This window comes from Epinephelus moara, chromosome 10, assembly GCF_006386435.1.
Source record: "Epinephelus moara isolate mb chromosome 10, YSFRI_EMoa_1.0, whole genome shotgun sequence".
Lineage (NCBI taxonomy): Eukaryota > Metazoa > Chordata > Actinopteri > Perciformes > Serranidae > Epinephelus > Epinephelus moara.
Window position 1 is genome coordinate 15,469,399 of NC_065515.1, and position 18,375 is coordinate 15,487,773.

Here is an 18,375-nt window from a genome sequence, read left to right on the forward strand (position 1 = left end):
TTATTGGTACATTGTGCTTTTCTGCTTTCAATAATAGACAAAGCAAGGTACAAAATTTATTTTATAGTTTATTGCCACAATTTTGCAAAAGCACTTCAAGTTCTTGATATTCATGATAATGCATTCACATTTCTACATGCCACATTCACACACTGGAGGCTGGGGCTACCCCCGTTAAACATTCACACATACTGATGGCACACCCATTAGGAGCAGTTTGGGGCCCTGTCTTGCTCAAGGATGTTTCAACACAGGCTGGATGCCACAGCTGCTGGGTGGCTTGATCATCAGGGCCAAAGGGCTTCACAGCTGCACTCCTGAGTGGGAACAAACAGATTCTAATTAAAAACAAAACTAGGAAAATAGATAACAAAACTTGTTTTATGACCAAACAGCCTCAGAAAAAAATGGAACGGTAAGGAGTATAATCAAGAGCAATCATTTGGCAGAATCTTTTCATCACAGGTAGAGTGGTCAACATGGGTACTTATAAATAAAAAAGGCTAAGTGAAGGACTTGAGATGCTTACCAAGGTCAGACTGGCAGATGCAGCTCTCCTTCCTGGAGATGAGGACACAAAAAACCTTATTACAAGTGAGTGACTGGTTGATAAAGCATTCAGTATACTGGGTTACTCAGTAACAGATGAGGTCCACATTAAACTTCAGGTCAGACATTTGTTAAGACATCACTGAACCCATGGTGTCATTTAGCATCTTGAGTGAGGATCTGCATTCTCACCTCAGCAGATCGTCTTTGCTGTTCAATCCAGCATTGCCATCATAGCCTGAAGAAAGATTAGTCTAAGTTTAATATGCACACCAAACATTAGGATGAGTATTTACAGACTGACCAGGTCAGCTAGAGCTAATAAAACAGACTCCATGGTTTACAGTCAGTTGTTACTTTGTCATCACACAGGCCAGTCTACAGGGATCACAAGGGGTTTACTGTGAGAGCAACCACGATCCAGCTAATGTACATATGGAGCACTCAGACCCAGATGAGGCAGAGTTCAGGGGAACATTGCCATGAATGTAAACCAATTTTGGTACAGGAAAATTAAAAATTCCATCTTGTGGTGATCAGAAGTTCCCAAGCATCTTAGCCATCTTTGAGTTTAAGAGTGAAACAAGTAAATTTAACCAGATGCCAACTCCACTGGTCATTTGGGTCTGTTGTGCTTTTGCTCACTTTGCATACTCACCATGCTTGTGTGTGACCTCTTGTTCACACATCTGTCCCAATCCCACTTGATCTGCAAGTAGAGAATAATTTGTTGTGAATTAATGCAATTTAAAAGCACATTTCTTTATCTACAAACAATCCAGATCAGACAAATTGACTAACTTCCTCAACTGGATCAGAGACCTGATTCAAATTCATCACATCTGAATGATTTTAGCTACACTGTGCCAAACTTTGTGACATGATACTTACCAATGCAAGGCTGTAGATTCGCCAAGGTTTTTCATGTCTGGATGGGATGAGAAGAGTTTTGTTATTACTGTGTTATGAACACTTGAGAGCTTTAAGACAATTGTAATGGATACATCAGCTAGGAGCGAAAGACAATAGATAATCGTCACTGTTCAATCTGCTGAACTATGCACTCATCATTGTATCATTTCAGATTCTTATACTTCAGTCTTTAAATCTCACCTTCACTTTGTCTTTAGCTCCGCCATGTTCTTGCTGCTGAAAAATGGCAGAAAAAAGTATTTAGAAACCAACACAGAAATCAAGGAGCCTCACTGATCATTGAGACCGACACATCAGCTAGGAGCGAAAGACAATAGATAATCTTCACGGTTAAATCTGCTGAACTATGCACTCATCATTGTATCCAGCATCATTAAAGATTCTTATTCTTTGCACTTTAATCTCACCGATTCTGTGTCTTCAGCCCTGCCATGTTCTTATTCCTGAAAATGAGAAAAATATTTAGGAACCAACCCAGAAATCAAGTAGCCTCAGTGGTCATTGAGGCCGATACATCAGCTAGGAGCGAAAGACATAGCATAATCTTCACTGTACAATCTGCTGAACTATGCACTCATCATTGTATCAAAGCAATGAATTTATAAAAGGTTTACTCTAAAAATAAAAAATTGAACTCACCTGTAGCTGCTCTGAGAAGATGAAAGCAAGATCAAAGAACACCAGGACCATCTGCAAGTCAATTGCCAGAAATTAGTAAACTCCCACATTTAAAACATGCAGGCATTTCTTAATCTGCACTGCATCAGTATAAAGTCCTCTTTCACTCTTATTCAGAGAGATTCCCAATGTTTTTTTAAACAAGATCATCATTGACAGTTTGTGTTAGGAGAATGCTCCGAGAAATAATTTGGCCCATTACCTGTCCTGGATGTCACCGAAGGTCAAGTCAACCAACGAAAGCACACCTGCAGAAACAAGACAAAATGAGCAATCAAACACAATAAACTTAAGCTTGTACACATAAAGTTGTCTGTGCCTCAGATAATTCAACTGGTGGGTTGAAATGATCGTCATCCATATTGTCGAGAGTAGCAAATAAAGGTCATCATAGCAGCACAGGGAGGATGTGCAGGAGGGAGGTGGACTGATGCTTCTCTGGGTGTTGCCATGGTTTGAGGGTAAGGCCAAATGTTAGAAGTCTGCAGGAATGGACTCAACTGCTTGCATTATCTATGCACCTCAGCCAAAGGAGCAGTCTTAACCTAAATGCTCGCCACTTGAGTTTGTGATGTATGATGAAAGCACTACAGTCTTCATCATGTGTTTCCAATTCATTAAGACTGTAAAACCTCTTAAACTAACCATGGACACCACAGAGAAGCAGGAATCCATCTTCACTGTCTGTTACATTAGACACTTACCTTGTTCGTCTATCAGTTCATTCAGATTTTCAGCTTCCAGCTTAATGTGTCCTGACTTTGCAGAGACCTGTGAAAACAGATCTTTCAGTACCATACTAGTCATGTCAAAAGCAAAAAGCATAGCTTGACTAGAAGTCTCAGTGTAAAATTTCTCAGAAATCACTTCTGTCCACTACTCTTACACTTAAAATCATCACTGACTTCCAGTTAAAAAGCAGAATTAACTCCAAACAGTAACTTACCGGTATAGTAGTTCATGTTGGTCAATGCTTATCATTTTGAGCCTGAAGAAACAAAAGCACTTTAATTAGACAAGTCCAACACGCTATTAATCTTTTGAAGTTTGTGAAATGGCACAACTAAATCAATCGTGCCATTGCTTTAACCTCAGTAATGCAGTTCTCAGAAATCACTTCTGTCCACTACTCTTATAATTAAGCATCATTAGTTACATGACGTTATTCACAAGTAACGCATTTATGGTTCCTTACCATCTGACGTCCACCTTCATTTTGCAGAGATCCTGTCGACAGGCCTGCAATCAGAAAAGGTAAAATGACATGTTTAGCTTTTAATACTATTGTTTGAAACGATGCAGCTTCTTTGCAGTATAGTCAAACTTTAAAACTCATTAATTCCTGTAAAATAGTGCGCACACGGCAGCTAATAGTACAGGAGCTGTGCAGCTAACTTAAGCTAGTTTTGAGCCTTGTCCCATGCAGTCAGAAATGTTGGCATTCTTCACATTGATTCAGATGTCCCTACCAACATTTATTTCATCATATAGTCATGGGAAAATGCTGCAGTAAGGTGAATAAAGTTATTCAAAGTTAAAGGATTAGCTCGCTGGCTAATTAGCATCTTGACACGCGCAACGGTGCACGTGGTAGAGGCCTGGCAGCTAACTATGCTAGCACTAACAGTTGTTCTCATTTCCATCTAGGAGACGTTAGCGAAAAATACAGTGAAGGTTTAGAAATATTAATAGATATGTTGCATTTTAATGTCTGCTTTCACACCAAGAAACGTCTATAGTTGTACTACATCGAATTAGGAAGAATCAATCAGAGTCGGGAAGTCATATTTACCTGCTGCGTGGCAGAAGAGTGAGGACAGGCAGAGGGTGCGGAGCCTTTTTATTGAGGATGTCGCAGTGGCTGATGGGAGAATTTTTCAACGGTCAGCGCCCCTGCTGGACATTCGTGTTATCAAAAGAAAAAGGTAAAAAAAAAAAATGTTTAAAATATATTTTAAAAATTGAATTACGTGCGAAATAGTAAGTGATGGAAGAAGTATTTAAATCTTTACTCAACTAACAGTAAAAATACTACACTGTAAAAACGCAGCTACAAGTAAAAGTCCTGCATTCAAAGTCCTACTCAAGTAAAAGGAGGCTACAAAAGCATTAGCATTAGTCTCTTGTCATTTGTCTCAAATCTTAAAACGTAATGTTTTCAATGGCCTTTGGTTGTTTGTAGTGGTACTAATATTTTTATATTGTTCTTACTGGTGTTTTTCTGTTTTATATTTGTGTACATGTTATATTACTATATATTTGTGTATCGTTCTTTAATTTGTACAGGACTTTGGTCAACTGCGGTTGTTTTTAAATGTGCTATATACTAAACTTGATTTGATTTACTTAAGCACCAAGAGAAAATACTCATTACACAGAATGGCCCATTTCAGATTCAGTGATATTATATTATTCTTATTATTATTCTTATTATTATTATTATTGTATTACATTTATTAATTCATCAGAATTTATAGGTGAATTTGAGTATTAATAATCTGAATTTGTAAAGTGACTAGAAACTAAAGTTATCAAACATATTAGTCAAGTAAAACGTTCAGTATTTGCCTTCAAAATGTAGTGTAAGTATAAAGTAGTATACAATGGAAATACTTACGTAAAATACAACTACGTCAAAGTTGTACTTTAGTGCAGTACATGAGTAAATGTACTTAGTTACATTTTACCACTGGAAACAGTAGTATTGACCTTGAAAAGAGTAGTTTGAGTCATAATAATGTTAACTCAAGGTCCACTTATTCACTTTATCTGGGGCTTTCAAACCCATCTGATCATCTTCCTCAGCTTTATCTCAGGTTGCAGAAGGAGGTTCACTTTGTTAAACTTGCAAGGGGAATTTCAAAGAAGTAAGCACCAATATTAAAAACGTACTGTAATAAATATATTCGCTTGAGACTTTACTCAACAAAATGCTGAAGCTAATGTTACACATCAGATTTTCTGAGGATGTGTTATCCTGTTTTTGTATATGACGTTACCAAGTTAACTCACAAAGGCTGGATCACCAAACAGGCAAGGTGAGCAACTGCTCGGAGGCCCCAAGACCCTGTGGGCCCCAGAAGCCCCAGGTTCATAGCTGGAGCTGGTCAACTGATTTTGTGTAATTTAATTAAGATTTGTTAAGGTAATACATCAAGTAAAAAAGGCCCTGTGTTATTAGTTAACCTTCTGGCTATGTGTTGTACAGGTAACCAGTGTCAAAAACTGGTTTTAAGAATCCGTTTTTATTATGATGACATGGTGCATGTTCACAAATAAAGTTCTGTTTAAGTGAATTATCATAAACTAATTGACACCAATTAGCGTTTTTCCAGCGTTTAGTAGCACTGGTTGGTTTCTGGATGAATAATGAAGCCGTCATGTTGTCTTTCCTCTCTGACCCCGTCACAAGGTTTTCAGCAACGACACTAATCTGAAATAACCATGACAAAATCTCTCAGGAATAAACTCATGGAGATTTAATATTATGCATCAATAAACAGGAAAATCTGATACAATCAATGGTTATGATCAAAATGAAATAAAAAATACATTTTGATTGCTCTCTATCAGGCGATACTGAGTGATACTGAAATGTATGGCAAGGCCTCGATTCAATATAATTTACAAAGACATAATAACATGGAGGGAAAAAAATTAAAAATTTCAAATTTAGCTTGGACACTGGATTTCATTTGGCTTCACTTAAACAGCATTTTGTATGCTTTTAGAGGAGGATTAAATTCAACACGTTTTTCACTTGATCTGCATACAGCACCAGGAATATGTTTACCTTTATAGATTCCTTCACCAGATTCACTGATTTTAAGACTCAGAGGTCTTTTAATCTTCATTTAAATCAACCATATTCACACAGGTCAAAAATCTAGAGCATACGATAATCAAATCTTAAATGTTGACAGATATAACAAGGGACTGCTGTGAGAGATATTCTCGGGCATTTTCAGGTGAAAATCGTTTTTTATTTCTGTATTTCATCCAAGTATCATTGCATTTAGATCCAACCTATGTAGCTGTAAATAAGAGAATGAATGATGATTCAATAAAGCAGAGGTGTACAGGAGGATAGATATTGCCCTCTATGTGGTTGTTATCTCAAAAAACAATGGACAAAAAATATAAGTTTACAAGAAAACTGATCCGGAAGAACACAGTCTGGACTCATAGCAGCTCTAAGAAACAGCAGCAGCGTTTCAAAAGTCTACTCTGGTTCCTCGATTTTTACTCTCCTCTCCCTCTGACAACACGTGAACCGTGAGGGTGATCCACTCTGACATCTTTGGGTTTGGAGAGGACACAGGGACAAAAAGGGAGACTAAACAGACTCGGTCCTAGCCTTACATCATGAACCAGCGAACCAGAAAGACAAAAATATGTAAACAATCATTTGTTCATAAATGCCTTCAGGTAACATGGACACATTTTCAGAGGATTGTTTGATCTCTGTCCAGATGAAAGTCCCTTTAGCCTTATATCTAAACCTTTTTGGCATAATGGACACCCGAATTTGTCCTTTGACAGGCGAAGTCAATGAGCTCTATATTGCATATATTCCACAAATCAGCGTGTTCAGATGCTATGGCTTAGGTAGGGCTTTGCTTCTGGGTAACACTTGAGACACAGAACAGTGTGAAGGACCACATAGGCGGCAAAGTTAACTCGAAATGGGAACATAACACCAAAAGGGTAAATGGAATGATTCCTAAAGATGTAAAGCCATCAAGTTCATATCCTCAAATATTTTACACTATTGCCAGAAAGAAAAAAAATAAACAAAAAGAGCATTGAAAATAAAAAAGAATATATATTTATATATCCATCATATGTATATCTATATATAAACAACAGTTACAACTAGTTGCAGGCAAGCGGAGAATTCCTCCCCCGCCCCTTTAAGATTCGTCCCTTCCACCGTTATAAGGCTGTCAGACTCTCGGAGGGGGCAGCAGCTTTCTTTCCTCAGTCACCAGATTCCCTGAGATGTAGAGCGCCGTTTTATTTGTCAAGGTTTATTTGATTTGAACACCATCGACCACACACACTTTTGCCCCCCCTTCCCAAAAAACATCTGTGTAGGGAAACGAGTGGCTCGTCCTGTGGACCTGATGAGAGGTGTGGCCGTGAAGCTGACGGACAGAGCTGAGAGACGTGTCAACCCTCTGCGCTGCCAAGTCTTGTGTTGGCGGGTATCTGTGGCGGTGGAAGTGACATTGCCCAAATAAGGAGAGGAGCTTTACTAGTTTTCATGTTACATCTTAGATGCTTTTCCATTTGATTTCATTCATTTCCATATTGTTGTTTTACAGTCAAATGCAAAGCTGTGTACATATTCAATCATCAGTCATTCCAAGGCTTGGAAAAGAAGTGGTTTTGCAAAAGAGTTCTTATGAAGACTCTGTTGTGTGTGTGCATCTCTTTATGCATACGTATGGTGTGTGTTATCTGTGTGCGTAGTCTGCTCAGTGCCTCTGAGAGGCTAATCTCTTTAATAGAGGCTCGTCGTAGACCCAGCACTCCCCGTCCTCGTGGAATAGCTGCAGAAACACACAAACAATAATTATTACACTCAGATTTTTAAATGGATTGAAAACTAAAATTAGTGTCCTGCGGTTGTCTGCCTCCACAAACCAGCTAAATTGCAGTTTATAACTATGTCTGTCCAGACTCAAATGTGGCAATGACCGCAGACAATGCTTCAAATATGCTGCTGCAAAGAAGCTACACATTCTAAAACACGGATGCTTCACACATATGCTCGCCCCAGCAGCGCAGAGGATCTATACAATCAGCACAGTTTCACGGTTGTCACCAAAGATTAGTGTCACCAAGTCAGTATCTGACCACATGTCTCCCCTTCTGTTCCTGAGATATGGCGTTGAGTAATGGCCAGAAGTGTTTTTAAGAACATAATGTCACGGGGAAGCTGACCTTTGATGTTCTGGATATAAAATGTCACCGCTTCATCATTTTATCCTATTTGACATTTGTGAGAGAAATGTTGTCATGATTAGTGTATGAATGAAGTTATGGTCCAAAACATGTTGTGTGAGGTCACAGTGACCTTTGAGTGTCAAACATACAGTACGGGGCCAAAACCAGCCTGCCAAAGGGTCCAATCCAGCCCACGAGATGACCAGACTAAGAGGTGCCAGGTTTCAGGAGCAAGTTAAACAATGCCTCCTTCATTTGAAAATCTGCTTCAGAGGCTTTCCCACCCTGACCAGAATACAGCTCTCTGATATAACAATAAATACTTACTGTGGCCATGTTTAAATATTAAACACTGCGCAAAATACTGTCAGTCAGCAGCTTCAGTTCAAAACAATCTGTATCAGGAAATGTGTGAATAAATGCACATGTAATGACAGTGAGAAGTAGACTGACTGAATGTGAAAAAGCTTAGACATCCTGCTGAAACTGCACTTATTTTTCTTAAGACATCTCAGGTTGTTCATCGGTTTTGTAAAAAGACAAACGTCTACAGACATTACTTGTAATTCTTTACACAAAATAAGGAAAATATTGGCGCTGATGGTACTTTTTGTGCAAAGGTTTTATTGGTCCGGCCCATCTGAGATCAAATTGGGCTGTATGTGACCCATGAACTAAAATGAGATTGACACCCCTGATCTAATCAGTTCATCATTGAGTCCAAGAGGACGAACTCAAATTTGAGGAAACCCTCTTGGTGTGCTTGAGATACTGCATTCTTGAGAATGGAATGGATGAACGAACAGACAGACAACCCCTACTATCCCTGTACTATCACACAGTGTTCATGTTCTCTCTGGTCGATGAAAAGCAGTCTCACCCTGGTCTCCCACTGCTGCTCGTTCTCCTTCCTCTCTCTGGCTTCGGCTCTCTGTTTCTCCTCCAGCCGGTGTTTGGCATCTGTTGCTGCATCGATGTCTTTCAGCTTCAGGTTCAACGTCACGTCTCTCCACAATCTGGTGGTGAAAAGACAGTTTGTTTCTGAGTGAAGGCCTTTGTTCCTGGATCCTTCGTCCTGTGATATGCAAGAGTGCTCAGTGACCAGTTTCAATTCTCACCTTCGGGACTCGTAGTCGAGCTGGTCTTCCAGCTTTCTCACTTTCTTCTTAATGATGCCTATCCTCTTAGTGTCTATGAACACTGTGTTCTCCTAGAAACACATATAAACACATTCATTCATGTGTTAATGTATTTATTTATTGCTGAACTCTTTCCTGACGTAGTTATTCTCCAATAAATGCCACATTTTGTTCTGGTTACACTAATAAATGATTACAAATGTAGGTAATTACTGTCTAATTTGATAAAAGGAAATGAAAAAAGAAATAAAGGAAATATAATAAAGGAAAGACTCACCCCAGTTGCCCACTTGGCGTACATCACTCCGTTCCATTCTCCCTCGATGGAGCAGAAAGACTTCTTATCATTTGGTGCACTGAAAGAGAAACAGAATTGTGGTATGTGTCATTAAAAGGTCAAACTCTTTTATCCATTATCAGTGATTTTAAATTGTATTTTATAAGTTTTCCTCTTACAAAATCTCAGCGGTGATCCTGTGCTTCTTTCCTCCGTAGAAGGGTTTGGTGTGGAATACGATGTTCGCACTGTAGCCCGACTTAGAGCAGGAGATGCTGCACTCCCCGCCCAGCTCCACCCACGGCACAGTCAGAATCGACCTGGACGGACAGGATCAGGTTAGTGACGCACATATTAATGACCACAGAGACGTAATGAAGTTTTGACATGGACAGACGCAGGAGTACAGTGACACCAACCTGCCATATCCGTTGGGGAAGGTGAGGATGTAGTGTTCATCATGCTCCAAACACGACACACAACCTGAAACAAGACCGGCAAGTAATTATTACAACTTCATTAAGCTGTGACTGTGTAAAAATATATCATTGAGTGTGTGAGGCTGTTTAGTACCTTGGCCAATATTGTGGACACCTATGGACATGCCTAAGAACTTAGACTTGGTCCAGATGTGGGCGTTGAACTGAATCTTCCTATTTAAACACTCTGCGTAGAATGCAGAAACTACAGAGGGAAGAGAGGAAACAGTCAAGAGATTGTGGGAAAGTGGCAACGTCTTAGTGACTGTCCAGAAAATGAAGCAAACAACCATTAAGTGTCTTAAAAATACATTTTCAAGCCTAAGACATACTAATTCAACATTTGATCAACTTGCTTTATACATTTTTGGCCTCTAAAAGGTAATGATAGATTATCTACAAAAACAACAACAACAAAAAAAAAAACAGTGGCTGTTCGTCACTTTACAAAAGCAAACAGCGGTCATCATAGTTTTCTTGACACTACATGACACAAGGTTTTGTCTTTGCTGTGTAAACACTCAGGAGAAGAAGGTGTGACACTCACTGGGTGGGTGGTGAGAGACCTGCTCTGCCACAAAACACACGCTGTTGGTTGACGACCACGGTACTGGACCCTCTGACACCGTCTCCTGGTGGGTGGAGGAGAGGAGAGGAGAGGGAGTCAGATTACATTATTATTTATGTTACAAACATACAAAATATTAAAAAATAAATTACTTTAGAAACTATCTAAACAAAAGGTTTCCCAAACATTTTTACCAATGAATATTAAAAAACTTAAACATAATATTTTACTCCATTTCCATGACTTTATTTAAGTAGTTTAAATAGGTAGGCCTACATACATTATTAAACATGAACTTCTCAGACATTTGCAGATAAGCAAACTGCTAACTGCATTTGCCGCTCCCCTTTTGGGTGATAGAAAACTTAAGATCACAGAGACGCTAGACTCACAAGTCAGTCTTTAGACGCTTTGCTTAACTATCAGAAGGCGGAGATCTCTGATTGTCTGGTGGCGAGACTACAGAGACGCCAATGCAATTCGACATGTGTTTGGACAATATTTTGACAAGTTTGTAAACATTTATTTCTTGTAAAACAAACATTTGTTTTATAGACATGTCTAATAATCATTTTGCGACCTTGCCTGAACCTGAGCGTGTGTGATACCTTCATAAATTAAGGTTAATCGCCGTCATGTCCCATCAGTCTTTCCCCATCCAAGTGGACCATTGATCTAACACAGTGGCTGGTTATTGCTTATCAATCACGATACCTGGTGATTCAGTGATATATGTATATCTTATTGAATCACCAGGTGTCGTTAAGCTAAGTGTTGTCTGTAAATGACCAACCTGTTAACAGCCAACTGTTTGATTGAGGCGGAGATCTAGTTGGAGGCAAATATCTGATGCTGCTGTACTGTATGACTGTACTGCAGGAGCCTGCCACTCAAGTTAACGTGAGCTATCCGTCAGTAGTAACTGTCGTCAGCATCACTTAGCGACCACTAAATCTCTAACAGTGAATATTCATGTATATTACGTGCCTCATATGTCAGTGTGGTTAACACACTACACAACAGCTGTTTGGCATTATCCTGTTTCTCTCTTGTTGTAGCAGCATTACTTTCCCCCAAGAGGGAGGGTGGGAGACAGCTTTGGCAAAGACATGATCATGCAATCTGGTCTGGTCTATGTGTATCACATGATACTAGTGACGGTTCAACGGTCACACAGCACAGCACTACATGTTAAATTAGTAGGGGATTAATATTTAGTCTAGGATTTAGGGATTTTTATGAAAATATTTTAAACAATATCCAAAATAATGTACATTAAAAACTTTTAAACAGTTTTTCTACCTTTGGAACATTTTCGTTAATTTCATGACAGTGGGAACTCTGTAAACAATATTGAAATGAAGGCTGTGGTGTGTGAAGAAAAAATGTAAAGAACAGAAAACCAGTTCTTATGCAAAAAGATCTTTTTTTTTTTTTTTCAATTTAGTGTTTGCAAAGGTGGCCCTACTTGCTATTCCAGTCAAGTTTATTTGCATAACCAAAAACACTGTCAATGAGGTTAACAGGTTCACAACAACATTTTAGCCACGTGACAGTCAGCTTCTTATTTTTTATTTATTTTTAAATTTTTTGCACATTAAGTAGCACCCTTTTCCTTCATTTAGTGTTACACAATAAATCTCACGCAAACTTTATCTGAACTTTGGTAAGGATACGAAAAAGTTGTGTTACTTGTAACATTAAGCTGAGGTGAAAAAATTGAACACTACACCATAGTGGATTTTATTCTCGGCACAGAAGCTTATTCACATGGTCCCAGAAGTAGACAGAAGCCAAATAGGGCTGCAGAGGCATGTGGACTCACCGTGTGTAGGGAAGGCTCCTCTGATTCGCTGGGCAGATCCCAGTGGCAGTAGAAGACTTCTCCCAGGATTGGATTGTAAGGTTTCTTGGCCACTGAACCTTTCCTCCCCGCATGGAACGCTGACAGGTACCACTTTACCACGTGAACCATGCGCTCCCGGGGCTCCGGCTGATCAGCGATACTAGTGGAAGTCACACAGATGAGTTTAACTACTTCATATTTTACCATTTATAGATTTTGGGTATATTTAAATGTGTGTGTGACACAACAGCTCGCACCAATGAGAGAGAGGACCCTTACCTTACAAATAAGTCGGGATGTGCAAAGAAGTCTGCGTACATTTCTAACAAAGATCTCCTCTCTAGGATGAAGGTAGGCAGCACCACCTGTTAAATATAACGAAGGAGAAAAACTGTAAAACTGTTGCTGCGTGGGTTGTTCAAACGAAACAGCCTGCACGGATAATGTTAGTGAGTAAAAGATAAAGGACCACTGCAGAGAGAGGAATGCAGACTGAACAAAGAGAGCATGGAGGGAGTCAGGCTCATAAATAGGAACGCTGGTCTCTACCTTTGTGAGGTCCATTCCCAATCGAACTTGGGAGAGAAGATGCATGATGACGCTCTTGTGCTCCTCCACGGACTCGCCCTCGCCTTCATCATCGCGGTCGTCGTGGCTATCAAACGGGTCTGAAGACAACAGCAGGAGACAAGTCTCACATGGCTGCTGAAACATTATGTTCCCTGCATTTTCATGTGTTAAACATCACTTATCTTGTAACATTTGACAAACAAATGTTGTTAATACTTTAAACTAACTGGGTGGTGTAATATAAATGGATTTAACAGCTGTCATCTCCTGCTTCACCAAATGAGAGCTGCAGTTTAGTTTTTAATACATTAAGAGGCTTAAAAACAGTTGGGGAAAATTATTGTAATATATTTGTGTGTGTTGTGTGGTTTCCTTTCTTACCTGCATCTGTGGTGCCGTTGGACATGGAAGAGTTGAGGGACTCGGTGGTGTCTGGTCGTTTCAACGCTGTCGCTTCATTAGTGAGGGGCGAGGCAGCTTGAGGCCCTGAGGGACTGAGGAGGAGATAGAGGGAGTGGAAAGGAGGCAGGAAGCAGGAGAGATAAGGAAATAATGAGTGAGCAGGTTTTCACTGGCAGTTTTGTTGCAAACTTCTCTGACTTTATTTGCAGTGAACTGCATTTTTGCAGCTGACCTGTCAAACACTATAATGACAGTGTTGTTTTAAGCTGTAGCCCAGTTTCCACTAAGCAGTACAGTACAGTTCAGTTCATGATGCTTTTTTCCTGTTTCCACTGTAAAGAGTTGTGGATGGTACCAATGGAACTGTTCCGTACTGTCCCCATTTTGGTCCCCCTTCTGTTGGGGTACCTAGCACACAGATCTGGTACTAAAACAAAAAAAGTGTTGCGGAGCGTTGTTCCTGTGGGTTCCAGTAACACTAAACCCCTGAGCTTGCCTGAGAAGGACTAAATGCACAAACCTGCTATTTTTAAATATCCCATGGAGAGAGACTCTCACTGCAGCCTGTTTTATTTTGTTCTGAAAATGTTGACGTGCAGCCTCGTTCTATGGGTGATAAAAGAGGTACAGACTTCTGTCTGTGTCACTGGTGATAAAGAAATACAGTGAGTGCTGGACGGAGCAGTGAATGACAACAACCCCGCCCACATGAAAGAGTATGTTTGCGGTGGAAACGCTAGGGTCTAGGTACCATGTCTGAAGGGCTATTTTTGGTTCCAAAGGTAGCATACCAAAAGTGCAATAGATTCACTGTCTGCAGTGCTGGCTGCAGCAAGGTGGCGTGATACTATACTCACTCTATGCAGTGTTTGGGGGAAGTGCTGCTCTGGTAGAACTCATCAGCATCATAGAACTCATCCTCGCTGGAGGAGTAGGAGAAGTCTGGCACCGAGTGCGAGGGGAGGGGGATGTGAGCAGGAGAGGCGACGCCGCTGCTGGGGCCTGACGGGCCACTCCCTAACAGAGGAAAAAAAAAAACAAGCAAACATTGAGTGACATGTCAGTGCTCTCTTGCAGCATTTTTACTTTATGGATTTAATTAATAAGGCTTCTTTAGACATACAGCATACAGGTCATGGTCACATCTACATTATGTTGTTCATTTAAAGCACTCATTTCTGAGCGCGGTCCAGCTGGCTGTGTACAGTAACATTAAGCTGTCTTTAACATAGTGACAGCTTCCTCTGCAGAGCATATTGATAGTGCTCTCAAGCATGCAGCCTGCCTCCTTAGTGCACAGCGCAGCATTTTAATACTGCAGCCTCAGCACAGAAGACAAACAGGCATGAACCCTGTGCTTTCCTGTGCTTTTACACTTGTCTTTTTAATTTACAACTTTCGTGGAGACAGCACTCCAACTTGAAGAAGTACAGTAATACATTATGTAATTGTTCATTTGGCTCTGGTGGTTGAGTCTTTTTTACATTAACCAACATTCATGTTGCCTGTGAATTAAAGGGTCTAACAAGAAATGATTCTGAGAAGGACCCACACTGTTCTCCAAATTATGGTGAAATCAAACATTGTTACTGTTGAAACTGCTGATTTTTCCCAGGGAATGAGCAATACAGGATATTGCCATGTAAGAATTTAAAATAAGTAGTTGTTTTTTTAAAGTAGAGCTGCAACAATAAACTGATTCATCAATTAGCTGTCAATTATTTAAGCAAGTGTCAACCAATTAACCAGTTTGAGTAATAATAAAAAAAAAGTCATCCTCTGATTCTTCTTCTTCTTAAATTAAATAATTTTAGTTTTCTAATAATAAAATACCATATTTTCTGATTTCTTTACTCCTCTATGAAAAGGAAAATAACAGAATATATTTGGGTTGTGGACAAAACAAGAAATTTGAGGACTTAATTTTGGGCTTCAGGAAACACTGATTGTGATTTTTCATAATTTTCTGACATTTTATAGACCAAATATCTAATCACTTAATTGAAAATCAGACAGATTAATTGACAATGAAAGAAATCGCTACCTGCAGCCTTATTTTAAAGTTAATTTTCAACTTGGAAACAGAAGCAGAAACAATCTCACCTGCTTGTGAAGCTCATGTGATATAATCAAAGGCTCGAGAACAGGACCTTGAGGTAATTTGTTTTTGTCAGCTGCTGTTTCCAAGGTCAATAGTGAACTTTGAACCTTAACACTTAAGTCAACATGGTTGCAAAGTCCTTTAAGTGCTAAGAAAAAATAGAAAACTGAACATCTACAAGTCCATTAAAACTCTGTTAATGAAGATAATCTGATATTACTGAAAACACCAGACCAGCTAATAAATAAACGAACCTTGAGTTGGGATTGTTCTGTTTGGTAACTATAATAAATATGCCACCAAAAGTCGTACCAAAGCACCAAACCAGGAACACAACTGTAGCTCCTAATATGTCAATGTATGATTTATATTAATAACTGCATCAACAAATTATCTTTTTTATCATGACTCCTGATTCTGTGATATAAGTGAAGTGAAGTTTCACCTGTGCTGTTGGGAGTTGGGGTCTGCAGACTGCCCATCACTGTGACGACGGGACCAACAGGTAACGTGGAGGGTCGTTGGTCTGATTTACACACCTGAGAAGCGTCTTTACCAAAAAGAGAAAGTCGATGCTTTAGCACTGACGCCTCAAAGATAAAGCCAAATGACATTAAAAACAGCAGCCCGAAATCCAGGAGGCTGAGGAAATTATCTGAGACGCTGCAGACAGAAGCTTCAGCTGTGAGGGGGATTACACAGTCTATTAAGAGACTGAAATTAGAATGGCCTACTTTGCATGGTTCATTTTCACAGCGGTCTAGTCATAGTCATCTGACCAAAATAGCCCAAAATGTTAGTCAGAGCTTAGTCATGCCATGCAAATAAATGTTGTCATTTATTTATTGACTGAAATTAATTGACCTAAAATATAGTGAAACTGAAGGACAGCAATCTGCTTCAAAACAGATTAATGAATTAATTTTCAGAGAGAATTATGTCTGAAAAGTGAAATATAATTAATCACATTAATGTGTAACCAGCGTCGGGAAACCTACTTTAAAGCATCATATACTTCATAGTGGTCAACGCTGAAGTGCAGCAAAGCTACCCTACGGAGAAATCTAGAATGTTTAACTAAAGCTACCTGGAAAAGTAGCTTAAACTACTTTGTGAAAATGATCAAATTGACAATGTGCATGTGATACGAAATCATAGTTATTATATAATTAACAAAATATAGTACAAACAAGTTACATGCCAGCAAAAAATGCCACTCAAGTGCTCACTTTTTCACAGGTCATTCATAAACTAAAATAATGAAGCACCCCACAATTCATGGGAAAGTGCAGGAGTGTCAGTTTTGGTTTTATGTGGGGGTACTGCACCAAACATGATTACTCAGTTAGCCAGGTAACTTCTAAATTAGCATGCAACGTCTGTTAATAGATAACAATAAACAATACTCATGACTAATTGTGGTCACAGGGGGGTTCAATTACAGTAGAGAATGAATGGTAAAATAAAATAAAACTATAATTCCTTTTTATGGCCCAAAATTAACTGCAGATTCAGTAGTTAACTACGCAAATGATTCTTGAATTAATATGGAAATATGAATGTAGATCAACTTCAAGCAAACTACTGCAAAGCATAGTTAAACTACCAGTTTAATTACATGTCCACTAACACTGGTAATAACCATGGATATCATGCAGCTGGACTCTGCTGTAGATCCTCAACAGTCAGAAAAAATAAATTGTCCATTTACTTTCAAACAACAAAGGAACATTTTGTACATTAATCACGAACCCTGAATGATATCAATGTTGGCCGACTAGAACTTGCTCCCAGTTTTAAGCTACTGTCTTCAACACCACAGTGAAACATTGGAATTTTAAAATGCGACAGAGTACTGACTCATTATAGTCTTTGTTCTTTGATAAAATTGTAAAAAAAAATAAAATAAATACATGTCAGCAAGCACTTCAGACATTTCTGTGACAACACATGTGTTTAACACTGTGGCTCCATCAGCTGAAGGAGGTTAAGGTGTGAACAACAGGGGGAGCTGTTGTCAACCTCCCTGGATGATGTTCGGTCTGTGAAGTCTATGACTATGCGAGTGTTGACACATGAAGCACATAACCACAGGTGTCTGAATTTGTACAAGAAACGTTGAGAAAGCAGTCGTCTAGTACCTGTGGGTAGTGTGGTCTGTGTTGGCATCGTGGTGTTGACTACAGGAGTGTCCAGAGGGGGTTGGTAGATCCCATCCACTGGGTTTATGGTGCTCTGGAGGAAACACAAACAACATTGCCATCAACAACAAAAAAAGCAACACTACATCAGACACTTGCTGCAACAATAGCACACCCACGCCACTGCCTGCTTACTAATCTAAAATGTTGCCTAACAGACAATAACCCTTGAGATTAAAATCCAATACTGCAAAAGAGAGCACAGTTCTGGCTACAGGAAACCTCAACTTATTTTGTAATATCCTGGAACACAACTAACCTATTTTAACATCTATAACAAAATGTACCTACATTCTCACCACAATGAAACCATTTCCTTTAACAATCAAGCCAGAGGTCAATGTAAGCTCTCACCTTCCACTGGACACCAACTTTACAAATTGTGTATTGGTTATATATCAGCTTAATGGTATTAAGCTGATATATACCACGACAGAAGCAGTGACATAAAATACCCACCACCCAGCCTGGCGGATCAATTTCCTCTCACTTCATTTCCTGGAAAGAGAGTTTCCAGGTTTCATTATTCTGATCAATATGAAACCAACGACACTGCTTCAAATCCAAACACCAGCAGCGGCTTCTTATGTTATGCTGTATATAGACCCCAGGAAGAGTAGCTGCTACCTTAGTGGCAGCTAACGGGGACCCAAATAAAGAATAAAGTTTTACCCAATAAC

At 39.4% G+C, this 18,375-nt stretch overlaps 1 protein-coding gene and 8 non-coding genes across 17 annotated transcripts in view; all 9 read right to left on the reverse strand.

The window, feature by feature from the left end:
* Positions 1–55: 55 nt before the first annotated feature.
* Positions 56–18,375, reverse strand: part of osbpl9 (oxysterol binding protein-like 9) — a 50,434-nt gene continuing 32,114 nt past the window's right edge. For 6 of the 9 annotated variants that reach the window (XM_050055749.1, XM_050055747.1, XM_050055755.1 and 3 more), the window contains 27 exons: positions 17,636–17,729; positions 15,940–16,044; positions 14,251–14,410; positions 13,373–13,485; positions 12,971–13,089; positions 12,701–12,786; positions 12,401–12,581; positions 10,555–10,639; positions 10,102–10,212; positions 9,948–10,011; positions 9,708–9,848; positions 9,529–9,607; positions 9,231–9,322; positions 8,993–9,128; positions 3,953–7,715; positions 3,356–3,399; positions 3,107–3,148; positions 2,865–2,931; positions 2,363–2,408; positions 2,122–2,172; positions 1,890–1,925; positions 1,663–1,698; positions 1,441–1,477; positions 1,208–1,258; positions 742–787; positions 530–561; positions 56–317 (listed from right to left, as the gene is read on the reverse strand). In XM_050055749.1, the coding sequence (XP_049911706.1) occupies positions 7,641–7,715; positions 8,993–9,128; positions 9,231–9,322; positions 9,529–9,607; positions 9,708–9,848; positions 9,948–10,011; positions 10,102–10,212; positions 10,555–10,639; positions 12,401–12,581; positions 12,701–12,786; positions 12,971–13,089; positions 13,373–13,485; positions 14,251–14,410; positions 15,940–16,044; positions 17,636–17,729 (1,641 nt within the window). In that variant the 3' untranslated portion in view covers positions 56–317; positions 530–561; positions 742–787; ... (8 more) ...; positions 3,356–3,399; positions 3,953–7,640. The remainder of the gene's footprint in view (positions 318–529; positions 562–741; positions 788–1,207; positions 1,259–1,440; positions 1,478–1,662; positions 1,699–1,889; positions 1,926–2,121; positions 2,173–2,362; positions 2,409–2,864; positions 2,932–3,106; positions 3,149–3,355; positions 3,400–3,952; positions 7,716–8,992; positions 9,129–9,230; positions 9,323–9,528; positions 9,608–9,707; positions 9,849–9,947; positions 10,012–10,101; positions 10,213–10,554; positions 10,640–12,400; positions 12,582–12,700; positions 12,787–12,970; positions 13,090–13,372; positions 13,486–14,250; positions 14,411–15,939; positions 16,045–17,635; positions 17,730–18,375) is intronic. The other 3 variants (XM_050055751.1, XM_050055750.1, XM_050055748.1) reach the window with 2 other exon arrangements.
* On the reverse strand, positions 394–468 carry LOC126397328 (small nucleolar RNA SNORD47). The gene has a single exon (XR_007570639.1). It is a non-coding gene; the product is annotated as a small nucleolar RNA SNORD47 (small nucleolar RNA).
* On the reverse strand, positions 1,547–1,628 carry LOC126397330 (small nucleolar RNA snR60/Z15/Z230/Z193/J17). The gene has a single exon (XR_007570641.1). It is a non-coding gene; the product is annotated as a small nucleolar RNA snR60/Z15/Z230/Z193/J17 (small nucleolar RNA).
* Positions 1,768–1,849, reverse strand: LOC126397331 (small nucleolar RNA snR60/Z15/Z230/Z193/J17). The gene has a single exon (XR_007570642.1). It is a non-coding gene; the product is annotated as a small nucleolar RNA snR60/Z15/Z230/Z193/J17 (small nucleolar RNA).
* On the reverse strand, positions 1,990–2,071 carry LOC126397332 (small nucleolar RNA snR60/Z15/Z230/Z193/J17). The gene has a single exon (XR_007570643.1). It is a non-coding gene; the product is annotated as a small nucleolar RNA snR60/Z15/Z230/Z193/J17 (small nucleolar RNA).
* LOC126397338 (small nucleolar RNA SNORD79) lies at positions 2,239–2,321 on the reverse strand. Its single transcript, XR_007570648.1, has one exon. It is a non-coding gene; the product is annotated as a small nucleolar RNA SNORD79 (small nucleolar RNA).
* On the reverse strand, positions 2,998–3,066 carry LOC126397335 (small nucleolar RNA SNORD75). Its single transcript, XR_007570645.1, has one exon. It is a non-coding gene; the product is annotated as a small nucleolar RNA SNORD75 (small nucleolar RNA).
* LOC126397337 (small nucleolar RNA SNORD75) lies at positions 3,248–3,314 on the reverse strand. Its single transcript, XR_007570647.1, has one exon. It is a non-coding gene; the product is annotated as a small nucleolar RNA SNORD75 (small nucleolar RNA).
* Positions 3,578–3,658, reverse strand: LOC126397329 (small nucleolar RNA SNORD74). Its single transcript, XR_007570640.1, has one exon. It is a non-coding gene; the product is annotated as a small nucleolar RNA SNORD74 (small nucleolar RNA).